At 42.6% G+C, this 19,640-nt stretch overlaps 1 protein-coding gene across 1 annotated transcript in view; it reads right to left on the bottom strand.

Annotated features, from left to right (window-relative positions):
• LGR4 (leucine rich repeat containing G protein-coupled receptor 4) overlaps positions 1-19,640 on the bottom strand; it is a 101,990-nt gene that overhangs the window by 26,668 nt on the left and 55,682 nt on the right. Inside the window, exons 3-4 of the mRNA XM_030864837.2 lie at positions 5,470-5,541; positions 4,143-4,214 (exon numbers count right to left, since the gene is read on the bottom strand). Coding sequence (XP_030720697.1) covers positions 4,143-4,214; positions 5,470-5,541 — 144 coding nt within the window. The remainder of the gene's footprint in view (positions 1-4,142; positions 4,215-5,469; positions 5,542-19,640) is intronic.

The following is a 19,640-nucleotide window of genomic DNA, read 5'->3' as shown; positions in this document are numbered from 1 at the left end:
AGAATAAACAACTTAACCTTGCACCTCAAGCAATTAGAGAAAGAAGAACAAAAAAACCCCAAAGCTAGCAGAAGGAAAGAAATCATAAAAATCAGATCAGAAATAAATGAAAAAGAAATGAAGGAAACAATAGCAAAGATCAATAAAACTAAAAGCTGGTTCTTTGAGAAGATAAACAAAATAGATAAACCACTAGCCAGACTCATCAAGAAAAAAAGGGAGAAGACTCAAATCAATAGAATTAGAAATGAAAAAGGAGAGGTAACAACTGACACTGCAGAAATAAAAGAGATCATGAGAGATTACTACAAGCAACTCTATGCCAATAAAATGGACAATCTGGAAGAAATGGACAAATTCTTAGAAATGCACAACCTGCCAAGACTGAATCAGGAAGAAATAGAAAATATGAACAGACCAATCACAAGCACTGAAATTGAAACTGTGATTAAAAATCTTCCAACAAACAAAAGCCCAGGACCAGATGGCTTCACAGGCGAATTCTATCAAACATTTAGAGAAGAGCTAACACCTATCCTTCTCAAACTCTTCCAAAATATAGCAGAGGGAGGAACACTCCCAAACTCCTTCTACGAGGCCACCATCACCTTGATACCAAAACTAGACAAGGATGTCACAAAGAAAGAAAACTACAGGCCAATATCACTGATGAACATAGATGCAAAAATCCTCAACAAAATACTAGCAAACAGAATCCAACAGCACATTAAAAGAATCATACACCATGATCAAGTGGGGTTTATTCCAGGAATGCAAGGATTCTTCAATATACGCAAATCTATCAATGTGATAAACCATATTAACAAATTGAAGAAAAACCACATGATCATCTCAATAGATGCAGAGAAAGCTTTTGACAAAATTCAACACCCATTTATGATAAAAACCTTGCAGAAAGTAGGCATAGAGGGAACTTTCCTCAACATAATAAAGGCCATATATGACAAGCCCATAGCAAACATCATCCTCAATGGTGAAAAACTGAAAGCATTTCCACTAAGATCAGGAACAAGACAAGGTTGCCCACTATCACCACTCTTATTCAACATAGTTTTGGAAGTTTTAGCCACAGCAATCAGAGAAGAAAAGGAAATAAAAGGAATCCAAATCGGAAAAGAAGAAGTAAAGCTGTCACTGTTTGCAGATGACATGATCCTATACATAGAGAATCCTAAAGATGCTACCAGAAAACTACTAGAGCTAATCAATGAATTTGGTAAAGTGGCAGGATACAAAATTAATGTACAGAAATCTCTGGCATTCCTATATACTAATGATGAAAAATCTGAAAGTGAAATCAAGAAAACACTCCCATTTACCATTGCAACAAAAAGAATAAAATATCTAGGAATAAACCTACCTAAGGAGACAAAAGACCTGTATGCAGAAAATTATAAGACACTGATGAAAGAAATTAAAGATGATACAAATAGATGGAGAGATATACCATGTTCTTGGATTGGAAGAATCAACATTGTGAAAATGACTCTACTACCCAAAGCAATCTATAGATTCAATGCAATCCCTATCAAACTACCACTGGCATTTTTCACAGAACTAGAACAAAAATTTTTGCAATTTGTATGGAAACACAAAAGACCCCGAATAGCCAAAGCAATCTTGAGAACGAAAAAAGGAACTGGAGGAATCAGGCTCCCTGACTTCAGACTATACTACAAAGCTACAGTAATCAAGACGGTATGGTACTGGCACAAAAACAGAAAGATAGATCAATGGAATAGGATAGAAAGCCCAGAGATAAACCCATGCACATATGGACACCTTATCTTTGATAAAGGTGGCAGGAATGTACAGTGGAGAAAGGACAGCCTCTTCAATAAGTGGTGCTGGGAAAACTGGACAGGTACATGTAAAAGTATGAGATTAGATCACTCCCTAACACCATACACAAAAATAAGCTCAAAATGGATTAAAGACCTAAATATAAGGCCAGAAACTATCAAACTCTTAGAGGAAAACATAGGCAGAACACTCTATGACATAAATCACAGCAAGATCCTTTCTGACCCACCTCCTAGAGTAATGGAAATAAAAAAATAAATAAACAAATGGGACCTAATGAAACTTCAAAGCTTTTGCACAGCAAAGGAAACCATAAACAAGACAAAAAGACAACCCTCTGAATGGGAGAAAATATTTGCAAACGAAGCAACTGACAAAGGATTAACCTCCAAAATTTACAAGCAGCCCATGCAGCTCAATATCAAAAAAACAAATAACCCATTCCAAAAATGGGCAGAAGACCTAAATAGACATTTCTCCAAAGAAGATATACAGATTACCAACAAACACATAAAAGAATGCTCAACATCATTAATCGTTAGAGAAATGCAAATCAAAACTACAATGCAATATCACCTCACACCAGTCAGAATGGCCATCATCAAAAAGTCTAGAAACAATAAATGCTGGAGAGGATGTGGAGAAAAGGGAACCCTCATACACTGTTAGTGGAAATGTAAATTGATACAGCCACTATGGAGAACAGCATGGAGGTTCCTTAAAAAATGAAAAATAGAACTACCATACGACCCAGCAATCCCACTACTGGGCATATACCCTGAGAAAACCATAATTAAAAAAGAGTCATGTACCAAAATGTTCATTGCAGCTCTATTTACAATAGCCAGGACATGGAAGCAATCTAAGTGTCCATTGACAGATGAATGGATAAAGAAGACGTGGCACATATATATGATGGAATATTACTCAGCCATGAAAAGAAACGAAATTGAGTTATTTGTAGTGAGGTGGATGGACCTAGAGTCTGTCATACAGAGTGAAGTAAGTCAGAAAGAAAAAGACAAATACCGTATGCTAACACATATATATGGAATTTAAGAAAAAAAAAATGTCATGAAGAACCTAGGGGTAAGGCAGGAATAAAGACGCAGACCTCCTAGAGAACGGACTTGAGGTTATGGGGAGGGGGAAGGGTGAGCTGTGACAGGGCAAGAGAGAGTCATGGACATATACACACTAACAAACATAGTAAGGTAGATAGCTAGTTGGAAGCAGCAGCATGGCACAGGGATATTGGCTTGGTGCTTTGTGACAGCCTGGAGGGGTGGGATAGGGAGGGTGGGAGGGAGGGAGACGCAAGAGGGAAGAGATATGGGAACATATGTATATGTATAACTGATTCACTTTGTTATAAAGCAGAAACTAACACACCATTGTAAAGCAATTATACCTCAATAAAGATGTTAAAAAAAAAAAAAAAAAACCAAAGGAGAAGAACTGAAATACTTTGTATTTTAATGAGCTAATGCCTCATTGACCCCAACTTTCAATGGTTAAATCTATTTGCTTTGCTTTTTTTCCCTTTGAAAGAAAATATTAAATTCTAAGCTCGTCAAGGAGGAAAAAAAAAAAAAAAAGAATAAAGTGAAGTGCTATGCAAAAAAGCTTTTGAAAATAGTGGCTAAACATGGTAAAAGCCAAGAGCTGAGATCTTTTTTGTAATTTAAGTATACTTGATTTACAATGTTGTGTTAGTTTCTGGTGTACAACAAAGTGATTCAGTTTTACATATATGTGTGTGTGTGTGTGTATATCATATTCTTTTCCATTATAGTTATTATAGGATACTGAACATAGTTCCCTGTGCTATACAGTAGGACCTTGCTGTTCAAGAGCTAAAATTTTGAACATTCCACATCAAACCAAACTTTCCTCAAAAAAAAACCTGATAAAAAGACAGCACAGGCGATTAAGTCACCATCCCTGATGACTGCTCAACATCCACAGACGAGGGTCCATAACTAATTTGCTCTGATGATCATTACCACCTGAAACAGCAACCTCTCTGGCTGTTTCTTGAGCGTCATGGCACAAGACTCTGGAACTCCTGTACACACATAACTCTGATTCCAAAGATGGTGTAATCGCCTGCTACATGCAAGCTTGTAGCTTTCTCCCAGCCTTGGAGACAGAATATTCCAATGGACATTTCAGTAACAGCAACTAGCCATCCCCATTTTTATCCCAGATGAGAGGATACATGTCTTCTTTCCCTAGGATTCCAGTTCTTTACCTATGTAGTAGCCAGAGTGTTCTCCTAATGATTCAAGAATGCAGCAAACCAAAAAGTTACTTACAAAGACTGCAGAGCACTCAGTCCTCGAATGGCTTCACTGGGTACTGTTTTCAACTGGTTGTTCTGGAGAGTTCTGGAAGGAAATTTTGGGTTAGTGAATAAGAAGCAATTATGACCATTTTTTCTTAGAAGAATTTAGAACAATTTCTTTCCAAAAACATCTTTCCAATAGCAAAAAAAAGGATCAGGAGTCGAGGTGGAAAGCACCCAAGATAAGAGAGCTGCCAGAGAGCAAGAGGCATTTGTCGTAAAGCCAGAAATGAAACCTAGGCTACTGTCCCAAGCCATCTCCTAACACAGACCTGCTGGGTCATCCAGGATTGTTTCATTCTCAGGAATTAAGGCACCCTAATTAATATTCATCACCCAAGGTACCATTAGTGTTAACTGGGAGGTATAACAAGTTAACTGGGAGGTACAGCAAGCAAACCCACTAGAATCCCTAATGCCTTTTCAAATTGAAATAAAGCACAGCCCAGAAACGTGCACATTAGAGAAAGACAATTTTATCAAGAGGACAGCAGACCCTGAGCTCTTAGGGGGCAGTGGCCATGTCCCCAGTGAAAGCAGGGCTAGGGCAGAAATAAAGCTTTAATTATCTAATAGTCTCCGACCTGGAGAATGGAGGTACAGATCAGTAATGAACATGAAGTCTTTACTAGTTTTTGCCTAATGTCCTTCCTGGTCATATTAATAAAATGACTGCCTGACAAGAATCATCACCACAGAATGGAATGGAAAAGGGCCCGTCTAACTCACTGAACCAGAGAGGTCTAGTGACTTACAGATGGTCACCCAGCGAGGCAGTGGCAAGGTGGGGCCGGCAGTCAGTTTACCGGCTCCCCAATCTGCCAGTTCCTGACCACTGCCAGGAATTTATTTCTTGATCTCTCGCAGGCTATGTAAATGATAGGCATCTCAATTCCCTTTAGCTCTAAAATGATTTTACATCTGGAGCTCTTGTAAGCCTTTTTCCCTTTAGGGTCAGTTCATGCAAAGTTCTTATAGCTACAAAAGAAGTAGAAACAAAACCTTACCAGTGAAGCTTAAATATGATTTTGATTCAATGTATTAGCCACACAAAAAGCCTAACATTCAACTGTAATGCACCAGAGGTCAGAGTGCCTGTTATTTCGACGTTAACTTTTGTTATCTAGACCCAAGGTTGCCTAAATCAGCCTCTAGCCTCCCACACTACCCATTGGCCACTCCTTAAATCTTTTAATCCTGAACTAAAAGAAACTGTGCTTAACCTAGCTCCGAGCATGTTGACTACGCAGAAAGAAAATACACAGCCAGCTGTGAAACTCTAAAATTGCATTACTTACAGAACTTTGAGTTCTTTCAACCCCGACAAGGCCTTTGGGTGGATAAAAGAAAGGTCGTTGCCAGCCAGTCGTCTAGGAGAAAAAAAAAAGTAGCAAGAGAAAAATAGTAATTCAGACTCTTAAAATTCATAACTCACAATGACCCAATCTGCTATTGAAGCTCTACATTAAACATCTCTCTAGTCTATCCGACATTAAACATGGACTTAAACCTCTGCTAAAGCAATCCCAAAGTTCTTCCAATGAGATAAATGCCTCTAGAATTTTTTTTTTAACTTCAATACAATAATTTAAACAGGCACATTTTTATTCTGGTGAGGTCAAGCAAGCCAAAACATATTGGACCGAATTAAGTTTGCTATTCATGGTCACTCTCTGCCGCTTGCGGTGTTTTCCAAGTGCCTCATAAATACAGAGCACTGGGCAGCAGGCAGGAGTTTTATACAGATCAGAGCACACCAGTCTGTCAAGGAGGAATGAATGCCTTCGGGAGACAAGGAGAGCCTGTTATCTCTCCATAACCAAGGGCAGCATATTCGTTGCAAAAGAGAGGCAAAAAGTGAAAGTCACTGTAAGCATAACTTCCCAAACAAAGGCATTTTTTTTTAAAGATAAATGTTTTCCTAAAGAAATTTCAAAGTGACAAATTTAAGTGCAAGTAAGAGTGGAGTAAGAAAAGGATAAGAAGTCCTTGGGCCCTTTTTTAAGAAAGGAGCATGCAATTCATCCTGAGCCCCACTTTTTCTCCCGTTTTCCCAAACATTCAGACATGGGAGGAAAAGTTGGACAGAGAACTTTAGGGAGAAGAAGCAGGAAGCAGGACAGCAACTCGTACGAGTGACTTGTAAACAGGTGAACTGGAGGCAGGTTTTCAAGTACAGTTGACCCTTGAATAACAGCGGGTTTGAGCAGCACGGGTTCACATCCACGCAGATCTTTTCCAATAGTAAATACTACTGTGCCACACAGTCCAAGGTTGGCGGAATCCGTGGATGTGGAAGAACCTTGGATAAGGGGTGGGAGTGGGGGTGATGATAAATTATCAGTGGATTAACCCCCATGTTATTCAAGGGTGAACTGTATTGACTTAAAAATGATAGTTGTGTGCCCCGATGATTAAACATAGGACTGTTCCAGCTTCCTGGTTCCATCAGGGGAACTCTCCCAAGCAATGAGATTCTGTATGCGTGATTTCTTTTTAAATGCTTTCTCCCCATCATGTCTTAGGATCATAGTCATCAAGTCATATTAATTCCTCCTCGAAAGAGTCTAATTTCCATTGTCCTTTCTCTTCTTTCTGTAAGCACCCTGCCCTCCTGAGCCTTATTCAGCAATCTCTTCTTTCTGTAAGCACCCTGCCCTCCTGAGCCTTATTCAGCAATTCATTCATTCACTAAAAAGTTTCATTCACTGATTAACAACATGAGCACCTATTCAGCTCCAGGCAGAGGAACATCCTCTCCTTAGGCTTCAAGTCCCCCCACTTCAATCTGTTCTTCTTAGACACCCTGATTTTAGGGACATAAGGAGGGCTCCTTTACCCTTCCTAAAACTTGAAGTCACAGAGATCTGAAACTCTATTTTTTAGATGCATTATTTTCTCTTGAAGTTTTTGTCCCAGTTAAAATGCAAATAGCCCTGGAAAGGATAATACTTGATCCTTACTAACTAAGCATTAACACAGAAATGTGTACTGAAGATGTGTGTGTGTGTTGCAGGGAATGGGAAAGTGAAAGAGGACTCAGAAACCAAGAGTGAGTGTGTAGAATTATTTCTTCAATTGCAAGGACAACCAGGCTGGATTCTCAGGCAACACTACAGGTTTAACACAGAGTTCATGTCCCTAAACTAAATTCTCCCTAGAAAGCCCTCTCACCGTGCACGGCTTTGTTTCTCACAAGGCACCCTAGCACCTGAGCTCTAAACTGCGTGCCCTTCAAGGGCATCCCTCAACCCAGGCTCACAACAGCTTACTCTACACCATCAGCCTCACGGCCTTTCACCTCATGGGGTCCACCATATGTAAAATGAGGGACCGCAGAAGATGGTGTTAAGACTTTTCAACACTTCTATTTAAAACAATTCCTCCTCAGCAAATCCTCTGGGCTCTAGACTAGCCAGCTTGACCACTATGTCTTTAAATGCTTCACCTCACAACCTCATCTTCACCCCTTAAATCCCCGACTCCAGTGTGACTTCCCTAGAAAATGTCAGTTCTTATCAACATGCCTTACGTGTGGATTCTTGGAAGGCATAACTAAACAGGCTACCTTCTACTGGCTGTTTCTAGCACATTAGTTTTATAGGCCAAGTACAAAAGCTTCCAAGAACAGAGTGTGCATATCACAATTCTGTCACCACCTACCAGTGTGTCAACCCATTATTCAGAAACTGCATTCTCAGCATTTCCTCCTTGAAAACAGATAGCATCCTATAGTCTACCTTAGTGCAGGCTTAGTACAAGCCCTCTCAAGGGGCTTTCTACACCCCAGACTCACTAATTATATTCAACTGATAATGCTCATAGCTGTAATGCAGTGTTTAAAAGGTCACATTTTAGGGCTTCCCTGGTGGCGCGGTGGTTGCGAGTCCTCCTGCCGATGCAGGGGACACGAGTTCATGCCCGGGTCTGGGAAGATCCCACATGCTGCGGAGCGGCTGGGCCCGTGAGCCATGGCCGCTGAGCCTGCGCGTCCGGAGCCTGTGCTCCGCAACGGGAGAGGCCACAACAGTGAGAGGCCCCTGTACCGCAAAAAAAACAAAACAACAAAGGTCACATTTTATAAGATCAAATTGGACCATAAGGACTAGAAGGAACAATAGCCTCCTTCCCCCCAGGGCAGCAGGTAGTCACGTGACTCTGTTATCTGAAAGACCAGCCTTAAGCAGCTCAAGTCCACCAAAAAATGAACACTGTAAACAGACCAAGGGTGTCACAGGATTCTTGTGCTTTCCTCTCTTACTTTTGAATGTCCCCCTATCTATGGGCTTTCCTTGTGGAGTTCAGTCTATTGTACTAGGGCTCATGAAAAGAGGATTTTACAAGGTGACAAAGGAAGTGGCAAAGCACAGAACACCTGATTACCTTTACCTGTCAACAGAAAACAGTGTTGAGCCACATGAGCCAAAACATTTACTCCCTTTTCCCAATGATCTGCCTCTTGATAAGCCTGGGAAGACTAAAGGAGCCTGACTTCCAAAAGCATCCTTTCTTTCTACACTACTTACAGTTCAGAGAAATGACCAAATGGGCTGTGCACGTGACTTATCCTGCACTCCAGGCCTGCTCTCTGGAGAAGCCTACAGGGCTAGGATTCGGGCGGGGGCGGTGATAATGCTGAGCGAGGTGGGGCTCACACCACTCTGATTACTTCGTTCCTTAGGAGAGTAAACAGATCAGGTGGAGCCTTCAGGAATGCATCTACCCATGTTTACCTAGCTCCTGGGTTAATGAATAATAAACACGGCAGCCCCGTAAAGCCTCTGCAGCTTCAGCAACTGCACCCTCCCGAGCCTCTTTACATTTTGCTGATTTTATGACCCAGGACTTCTTATGGTAGACCCTGGGGATGCTTCATGTCCAAAAACTCAGATCCAGGAGAGAGCAAAGTGAATAAAGAACAGGGTTAGGGACAAAGCCCCAAAATCTCTGGGAGAAAAAAACCTACCATGTCATGTGCCCAGAGCAGTTGCAGGCGCTGAGCTAGGTGGTTTACATTCTTTCCTTTTAATCATCTCCTGACAGAGTCCCTGAGAGGTTAGGTGACTTGGCAGAAGTCACACAGCAGGTAAGCGGGGGAGCCAGCATTCCAGTTCTCGCCTGACTGGCTCCAGTGATTATCCGCGTCCTCAACTCGATGCCTCTGGTGTGTCACCAAGAGGCTGGGAAATAATTCCCAGAAGGTGAAACAAAGGGGACCTGGGCAAGTTAATAGCCTGGTTTGAGGAGCAACAGCTCTCACCCAGCAGACCAGTGCTCACAGCAGGGACTACGGCATTAGGAGCGCCGAACTGCAATTATGGAGGAATTTCCCCACAGCCAAAGATGACCAACGGGAAACGGGGGAAGATGGGATCCCTGGGTGGCTAAGGGTGGCGGGTGGCATGCCCTAAACTCACTCTGCCTCTATTTAGGGTACAAAACAGTCTCCACTGTGCTTTTTTAGCAACTCCCAAAGAAAAAGAGATGGCTGATCCCGAGGAAGAACTTGTCCCCCATGGCCCTCTACTAGCAAAGGGCAGCTCCTCCCCAGTCTAGGCCTGCCATTTGTATGCGCTACACCCAACAGTTTTCTCAGCGTCTCACTTCATGAAGACCTACTGGCTGGCTCCAGAAAACTCTTTTAATGTGGTAAATAATGATATTTATATCTTTTACTATTCTTCCAATGACTGTGAAGCCCTAAAGAAAAAACTCATCAGGGTGAGAACAGAAGAGTGAAAAGTGGTACCATGTTCTGCCTGCTAAAGGGGGGCGGTCCCCCGCATCACTGCCTACCCTTCTGCGTCCCGTAGCTCTTCAGTCTCCAAAGCCCACAGGCAACCTCATGCAAAGTCTCCATCCATCCACTCTTTTACTCCTCCTCCTGCCACCTAAGTCTAGACCCTCATTTTCTTCTTCTTGGATTCTTGCCATGAACCTCCACAAGACTCCTGCCTCAAACCACTTCATTATAATACTGTGAGATCTAAATCTTAAAACGCACAACTCTGAGCATTTTCCCAAAGGCTTTTTTTCCCACTGAATTAGCTAGACCTTCAGGATGATCCTCTCTTCCCTTTTCACCTTATTCCCGAATGTTCCTTGTGTCCTACGTTTTAGAACACCGTGCTTTCCCACCTCGGACTCTTTGCTCACTCATGGCACTGCCTTCGTCTGAAATACCTCCACTCCAGTCTCTGCCAGCTGAAACCTTATGCATCATTATTGCAAGCTGGATGCTACCAACAGTGTGGAACTATTAGGATATACCCTTTCTTGGATTCCACAGGTTATCTTAGACGCAGCTCTCTTGTCAGGTGCATCTTATTTTGCCTCTGGTTACTATGAACTTGTTGCAACTCCTTCAACTGTATTACAGGTGCCTTATGGGCAGTGACTAGGTCATATTCATTTTGGATCCTCTTGTGTGGGACCTTAGATGAAACAGACACTCAGTATTTGCTGTAATGCCTCAACTAAACCCCAGTATAAGACTCTGGATTCAAAAAAGGTAACACTGCTATTTAAGGTGTGGGGAAAGCTGACTTCGCTTTTCTGCATGTTTTCTCCTCTTGTTTCATTGCTACTCCCCCACTCCCCTCTGCTCTCCTAACGGGACAGAACTACTTGGGCTTGATTTGAAAGTGCAATGGCAACAATTTTCTCTCTTAACCTGTTCTGGTAGTATATTTTCTTAAGGAAGTGGGATGGACCTTGAACATGAGAACACCAGTCTCCCGGGTCAACAGTGTTATCTCAACACACGCTTGGTCGTGCACACAATCGTACAGAATTAAAACAAGTCTAGCAGGACTTCAAATGGGGACACAGTCTATCTCAAGGCAACTCCTATTTATTCTGCTTGTTAAAACAGTCCCAGAAGCAGAGATGGAGAGGGTAGAGACAGAGAAAGGGTGGAGGAAAGGGAAACTGATCCATTAGCCTCACGCTCCCTTCGGATTTGGAACCATTCCAGGAAACAGGATACAAGTGGCTCAGCGTATAATGTCTTTATGAGTCTGTTTTGTGTGCATTTTTATTCATAAGGACCATGGATATACATTAGGGGCTCCTTTTAGGGGAAGCTAGAGTTTTCAATTATATCCTCGATTCTTAGTGCATATGCTACATGATATTTTCTATCTGCCACGCCTCCCAGAAGAAGGAAAGCAGGAACAGCGCTGGTTAAATGGACACTGGTCCATGGTCACCTGTGCCAGAGGGTTCATACCTTCGTGAGATGCGCTGAATAGACTGGGATTTCTTCATCTGGGAAGCAATTTAAAGCAACAAGGGAGGCGAGTGTGAAACAGAGAGTATGCCAATTGGTGTTATGTCTCTGAGAAGTGCCTGGATTTAGGTTTCTTCTGGTCTATGACAGAAATGTCCCCGTAGCCATTTGGCTGGAATTCCAGCCAAGAATCAGTGGGGTAAGGACTATACTGTCCACACTGACTAGACACACGGGCTGGCTGAGGGGAGGGCGGAGGAGGGGTCAGAAGCTTCCAGCAGCTGTCGTGAGGAGTGAGCAGAGGGAGGCAAAGCAACTGCAGCAGGAAGGCCCAGGCCCCAGCACGCGCTGCACGCCAACAACGGAGAGATGTGCTTGTGGCAATCTCTCTGTCCCCTGGTGGAGTGGACCTGGACCCTAGGTGACAGAGCCACAGCCTCCCAGCCGCTCACATGCCCACCGCCACTTTGCAGAGGTGGTTACCAGGTGGCCTGGCCTTGTGGCAAGTCCTGCCAGAAGAACGGCTGTGAGCACCACCCTTCCCTTCTGGGCCCCGTATATCTACCCCTTGGCTACGGCTTCTCACCTCTCTCACCATTTCTTTCCACACCTACGTGTCCCCATCCCCAAGAGATCCTCATTCCACGCCACGCATACGACCTCTCACAGATGGGACCCACACCTATCCGGGCCGCCCCTCCTGCGATGCCGTTAAATTCTCTCGAGGGGGTGCACCAGCACGGTGCCACGCTCTGTGCCAAGTTCCACAGACGCAACCACGAGCCCTGACTCTGCCTTCAGAGATGGCGCGTCCAGTTCAAACCTGATCTGGGCCAGGAAGGCCACGCACGGGAAAGCATCCAACAGGAGGTGAGTGACGCTCTCCTATTAAATATAATCTGACATCAGCAGGACCCAAAATGTTTGCAACAGTTTTAAAAGTAAAATTTAAAAAAACTTATAATGTGTACCTCTAATAAGTCCTTAATCATCTATTTATATCTTCTTTTTTTTTTTTAGATGCTGGGGGTAGGAGTTTATTAATTTATTAATTTAATTTTGGCTGTGTTGGGTCTTCGTTTCTGTGCGAGGGCTTTCTCTAGTTGTGGCAAGCGGGGGCCACTCTTCATCGCCACGCGCGGGCCTCTCACTATCGCGGCCTCGCGGCCTCTCTAGTTGCGGAGCACAGGCTCCAGACGCGCAGGCTCAGTAACTGTGGCTCATGGGCCTAGTTGCTCCGCGGCATGTGGGACCTTCCCAGACCAGGGCTCGAACCCATGTCTCCTGCATTGGCAGGCAGATTCTCAACCACTGCGCCACCAGGGAAGCCCCTACTTATTTATATCTTAAGGCCCTACTAGGGGCTCAGAACTCTGCTGGATCCTGTGAAAAATTAAGAATTCAAGAAGTGTACTGTTCCCATTTAGGGATATTTGGTATCAGTACATCTTAACAAAAACTAACATTTGGGTAACAGTTTTCATTGTCATTACCCCACCATGTTGCAGTGGGCCTGCTCCTGTTATTTTTTTTTTAAACAGATGAGGAAAGTGAGCCTCTGTTTCCTCTGTGCCTTGTCTAAGATCCTACAGCATAGCTAAAGAATGTAAATTTTAGAAATAAAATAAGGTAATCAAAACAAAATAATGGAAACTCTAGAGACAAAACCACGTTGTTTTGTGACTGACTTTCAAAGGACCAAAGGATGTGGCTGTTTTCTTGGTAATACGGAGGGCCAACAACTGACTAGCATCCTTGACAGGTCTCCTTGGACATTCTTCCCACCAAGGTTAAATAAACTTCATCTGCCACAGTGGAGCAGAGAGTCCTGAATCAACTAACAATGTTTTACCCTATTTCTTCACATACCAGGGAAGAGTTTTATACTTTCATATAACTTTGGAAGAATATGTAAAAATTAAATATATTTTTTGAACATGCATGTATTAAGAACCCTTATTATTCCCAAGGTTTTTTAATGTAGTCTTCCTTCACAGAGAAGGGGAAAATTATTTCATATATATATCATATTACATAGTTCTGTCTAAATGCACAAAAATGAAAGCAGTAATGCTTAACAAAAAATAAGCTTGTCTGGGCTTCCCTGGTGGCGCAGTGGTTGAGAGTCCGCCTACCGGTGCAGGGGACGCGGGTTCGTGCCCCGGTCCGGGGGGATCCCACGTGCTGCGGAGCAGCTGGGCCCATGGGCCATGGCCGCTGAGCCTGCACGTCCGGAGCCTGTGCTCCGCAACGGGAGAGGCCACAATGGTGAGAGGCCCATGTACCACAAAAAATAAATAAATAAAAAAATAAAAATAAGCTTGTCCTTGCTAAAACTCAGTCTACAGGCCATCTAGAACTAGTCCACATACTAAAAGAGCTTTATTCAATTCAAAGAAACTTAAGTTCCACTGGCACCCGACTGCCCTTTTGTGTCTCTCACTTCCTCTTATAGTAAGTAACCCACAGAAGACTTTAATTTATAGGCAAATCAATAAAAACCCTGGCAATAGTTACATTTCCTGAGCAAAGTTTATCCTGACAACCTAGTCATTTATCTTCTGGCACTAAACACATGTAATATCTAGCCATATGAGGAAATATGTTACAGCTGAAAAAAAAAAATTACAGCTAACATCAACCAACAAATATTGACCTTCTACTACAAGTCAAACACCATAGGTATGGCAAAGTTAAGTACTGAGTTTTCCCAAAACATTTCTCCTTTCTTTTCTTTTAAATAAGGATAATTCATTAAACATAAGACGTCAATGGAATTTAGTTTTTATATAGGCTGATAATAAACTCAAAATAAGAGGAGATCCTTTGTCTTAACCCTTCCCTCAATTTCAAATTCAAAAATGTGGTCACTGTCACCAAAGGTCATGCAGGAGGTGTGTGACAATAAGTGCTACGCTTAGAGGAAAGTCCATGGAGTTGAATAGACAGGTGCGCACTGATACGCTTAGAGCACAAAATAACAAGACACTCAATCCAGCACTAAATGGTGAGGGGCAGAGAAAGTACAAGAGGAATTTGGATAAGGACCAGGGAAGGCTTCTTATGGCAGAAAGGGCTCAAAACAGACTGAATAAAAATGGGTAAGATGTGAATTGGATAGAGAGGAACTATGGTACATACTGTTGGCTGCCTACCATATACCCACTCAAGCCTTCCTGGAACAGCCTGGGTTTATTCAAATATGACTTATCTCCATGAGTAAATTCTGATTGGTCTTAACCAATTATGCTGAGAAAAGAAATTACATACATATACTAAGAGAAAAGTCGGGAAGTATAAACAACAAAATATTAACCGTGGGTATTGCTCAGTGTAAGATAATAGGTGATTATTTTTCCTCCCTTCTCCTTATCTTTCTATGCATCTAGACTTTAAAAATTGAGTATGCGTTGATTTTAGGATCATTTCCTTACAAAGGCAAGTGCATCAATGAAACAAATATTTCTAGCAGCTCTAACATAATCTTTGATGTACACATAAATTCCAGCAGGGGAAAATGATGAACAAATTCTGAGTTAAAATTCTATGAAAGCATAAAAAAATTGTGTTAAATAAGCATGACTTGACTAAGAGTGGACAATACATGAAAGAAATGACTTAGCCTATTTCCTTACTGGAAAATTCAATCATGCCAGTAGAATATTAAAGACATTTTCACTTACTTGTAGTTAGTACTACCTTTAGTCAAAGAACAAATAATTAGCTTTGATTAAAATAGGTAAATGAGCCAGCAAACTGTGGTTTCATTAGCCTCGCTACACTTTCTGAATCCCAGGTGAAACACTTTAACAACGAACTGTTGATTCTCCTGTTTGATTTCCCCTAGTTGCTTATGAAACACTAACTTATCAAACCCCAATTCTGAGTATATCACATGTTTCACTGCCTCTACTTCTAAGCTGCTAAGCACTATAGGACAAAGTTACAGAGCCTGTTGGTTCCACTGTAAATTTATATTATCTAGGCTTTAACCTTCCTATTCTTCAGTGATCCTTTGTTCATTTCAGGTTGACCCAAGTAAACAAACATTTCTTACAGCTGTCTACTCACTAGGTTCCAGTGAGCCGTGATAACTATAGTTTCTTTCTCTCAGGCGTGTCTTCCTTCCCCCTTCTGCTTCGTTTGGGGGACTTCTTCTCTACTCCAGGCGGTCCTAGTGAGGATGAGCCCAGGACCCAGGATGGACCATACCAACCCAAATAGAAGAGAGTGACTGGTTCAAGGACAGGCACATGAAGCCAGCCTGGCCAATGAAAGTTCTCCTAGGACTTTTCTGCTGAAAGCAGCGAGGAACACTTTAGATATTCATCTTGGATCTCAAGATGCAAAGATGTACGTGGGGGCTGCTGAAGGTTATTTCTCCCACTATAGAACAAAGAACAAAGCCAAAACACAAAAGTAGAGACAACTGAAGCTGAAGCATGAGAAAACTCTCACAACTGTGAAACCTCCAGATGCAGGACCATCTGAAGCCAACTCCACCTCTAGACTTCCTAGATCTACATAAAACAATAAATCCTCTATTATACCTCAGCTGGGTTTTTGTCTCTTACACCCTGTGGACTCCTGTCAGATACAGGACATATTCCAAACTTTACCTTCTCTCCCCAAACCAGAAACTACCTACTAGCAGTCCCCAAATGCCTGCTTCATGATGAACTTCTTTATCCCAAAGTTACTCTCACAACTCTCAGTAGAAATGACTCTTAAGGAAAAAACACAACTTAGGGCTTCCCTGGTGGCGCAGTGGTTGAGAGTCCACCTGCCAATGCAGGGGACGCGGGTTTGTGCCCCGGTCCGGGAAGATCCCACATGCCGCGGAGCGGCTGGGCCCGTGAGCCATGGCCGCTGAGCCTGCGCGTCTGGAGCCTGTGCTCCACAACGGGAGAGGCCACAACAGTGAGGCCCGCATACCGCAAAAAAAAAACAAAAACACAACTTAAATTCAAGGCCTTTTCTCATAATCTGGCTGTGGGCACCTTTCTCTAGCATGTCAATGTTGATCCTTCATTTCTTGTGAAAAACCTCCCCTCCTGCAGCTCCCCGGGCACAGCTCTGCCCTAGTTCTCCTGCTTCTCTGGCACTTGGTCTTCTTCCCACACCCTGATTCAAGTGTTTCCCAACAAGTTGTCTTTGGCCTCCTTCCTTTTCCTTCTACCCTCTCTCCCTTGGCAAGCTCTTTCAACCTAATGTTTCCAGTAATCCCCTCAAAATAAAAGACTCTAAAATCTATACCCATGAAACTCCATTCTATAATCCACACCCATAAATCTCTAGTCTCAACTCCACACCTATATTTCCAGACACCCCTACCCACCTCTCACCTAAATTCAAGATGTATGTTCAAAAACTGCATATGCTGTCTTCACTTCTGAAAGTTTCTCTTTCTGCATGGTCTTTCATTTTGTCAAAGCACCACCAGACTCCTGGTAATCTAAAAATGAAGTGTTATCGACGACACCCCCTGTCATCCCAGCTGAGATGTCCTCTTGCTTCTATTCCCATAACATCTTTGGCTGAGTTCCCTCCTCCCTCTCGCTGCCTCTCATCTACCCTAGTTCAGAGTCTCACAGGTCTCAACTGGACTATTGCCATTATCATCTTCATCAGTCTCCTACACTCTCTTAATCCCAAGCATCCTAACCTCTGCTATGAGATTATACTCATGGAAGGTCACATCTGATCAAGTCATTTCCTAGCTCAGAAAACTTCCATAGCCGCTCAAAACTTGACACTCCTCCATGAGTCTGCCAAGAAAGGTCCTCCGCCTGGCCCTGAACTCCTTTCAAGGTTTCTTTCCCATAATTTTCTTTCAGGAATTCAGCCCTAAACTCAAACCAAATACCACAGCATTCCTCTCCCTATCCCAGTCTGTCGCCGTATCTTTGCTCATCCTCCTTTTTCCACATCTCCTCATGAATAACTCCTACTATCCCTCGAGGCTCTCCAGAAATGCCAGCTCTTTGATGAAGCCTTCCCTAATCTTTTTGCTTGAAGTTATTTCCCTTCTCCTTTGAACTCCCGTAACTCTACAACACCATTCACTCATCTCTCTCGAAGGCAAGAATCCCGGTTTAATTCAACACTGCACATAACGCTTTACCTAACACAAGTTTGGTGAATCCATGGATTGTCTAATAAGTCTTTCCTCATCCTTTCCACGTCTACCAGGCCCATTGCTAACATGCTGTGTGACCTTGGGAAAGTTACTCAACCTCTCTGAGGAAAAACTCAGCTTCCTCATCAGCAAAATGGGAATAAATATAGCTTACAGAGTTTTATGAGTTGAAACAAAACAATGGTTGTTCTAGGAGGGCCTATCTGGTACACAGTAGGGCCAATTAGTACAAGGTCCCTCCATTTCTCTTTTCATCCTTATAATCTAATCTGAGAGCTCTCCACATGACACACAGGGAATGGTATGAATCAGAATATTGATACTCCTCTGTGAGATGATTATGTACTTCCCAACAGCAAGTGTAGGGATCATCGCTACCAAGGCATCCTATCAGAGCACCAAAAAGTGGGACAAGAGAATGCTTCAAAGAATGTAATATTTTTAACAATCAAATACCACTGGAGCGACTGAGGAACTCTTCTGCCTTTTGGGGGGAAATTATTGCAGATCTGAGAAGCCTTCATCAAGGGAGTAAATGTTAAGCAAGTCAAACATTAGTTTGGAAGCAAAGGAAATTCCTTGTAAGTACTGGAAGAGAACAATCGTCAGCTATTTTCTAGAACTCTAAACAACCCAGTAAGACTATTTGAGACTACTTATGCATCTCAGAGATATGAAAGGCGACAGGATATAGTGGACATGGCTCTGAACTAGGTAGGTCTAATTCTAGCTCAGATACATACTCACTGCTGAGCCTTGATATTCTCATCTATAAGATGGTGTGGCTAGACCAGAAAACCTCATTCTAGGAAGACCTCCTTGTTAACAAGTGTTTTGTTCAATGAACTTATTACTATGGGAAATGTTGGGCAGCCAACCACTTTTGATGGTTAGCTGTGGACATAGAATTGCAGACGATAGTAAATAGATGTCCTCTTAAGCTTCCTTCCAATCCTGTGCCTCTTGAGGCCGTATCATAGCTTGGAAATTAAGAGGAGGGGCTTCCCTGGTGGCGCAGTGGTTGAGAGTCCGCCTGCCGATGCAGGGGACACGGGTTCATGCCCTGGTCTGGGAAGATCCCACATGCCGCGGAGCGGCTGGGCCTGTGAGCCATGGCCGCTGAGCCTGCACGTCCGGAGCCTGTGCTCCGCAACAGGAGAGGCCACAACGGTGAGAGGCCCGCGTACCACAAGAAAAAAAAAAAAAAGAATATTAGTGGAACAGCTATCAAATCTGAACAAGAATTACAGACCAGATAATACATATCAATGCTAGTTTTCTGAGTTTGACAACAGTACTGCAATTATTTTAGCAAAAGTCCTTGTGTTTTTGGAATAAACAATGCACTATTTAGAGACAAAGGAAAATTATGATTACAACTTACTTTCAAAAGGCTCAGAAAAAAATGTACACACATTGAATATTGTGTGCATGTATGTGTGTGTACAGTTTTATATGTAAGTATTGGCTAAATTAAAGTATTTAAAATTTTTAGTTTTGACCCACTCTGTATCTCCCTGTTCAAATTACTTACTAGTCCTCTTTTGTACAGTAATGCCTCTACTTAGAATTAATTGTCCTACGCACCAAAAAAAACGAGTACTCAGAGACCTAATTTTCACTTTAGCATTGCAAAGAGTTCCAAAGTCAAAGTACATTTTGAAATGGATAGAACTAGCCCAGTCTTATAGTATGTATTAAACAATAACTGTGCAAGTGCCAAAGCTGGCAACGGTTTCCACTGCTGTGGCAACATCTAAGCTCAAAGTAACATCCATGGATTTCTCAGTGGGAGGCTACAGAAAAGTAGTTGGATATTCCTTCTGCTGTTTCTAATTAAATCAATTTCACAACTCCACATTTCAGCCATTCCCTAAATGGCTACCAATGCCCTGACAGGTCCCAAGGAGAGCCAAAAATAGTTGCGGCAGCATCACATAAGATAACCAATCCTGTGGATGCTAAATTAATATTTCCCAAAAATTCTGCCTTTCCTTTCACGTCGCTAACAGAAATCTGTATCGGCCCACTCCAACTCCCATCTCCAGGCAAAACAACCTCTCCCCCAAATACTTCATGAAAGACTGCAATGTTTAAGG

The sequence above is a fragment of the Globicephala melas genome, chromosome 8 (assembly GCF_963455315.2).
Source record: "Globicephala melas chromosome 8, mGloMel1.2, whole genome shotgun sequence".
In the NCBI taxonomy this organism is placed as follows: Eukaryota; Metazoa; Chordata; class Mammalia; order Artiodactyla; family Delphinidae; genus Globicephala; species Globicephala melas.
The sequence above is the reverse complement of the archived record's forward strand: the minus strand, read 5'-3'. Positions and strand labels throughout refer to the sequence as shown.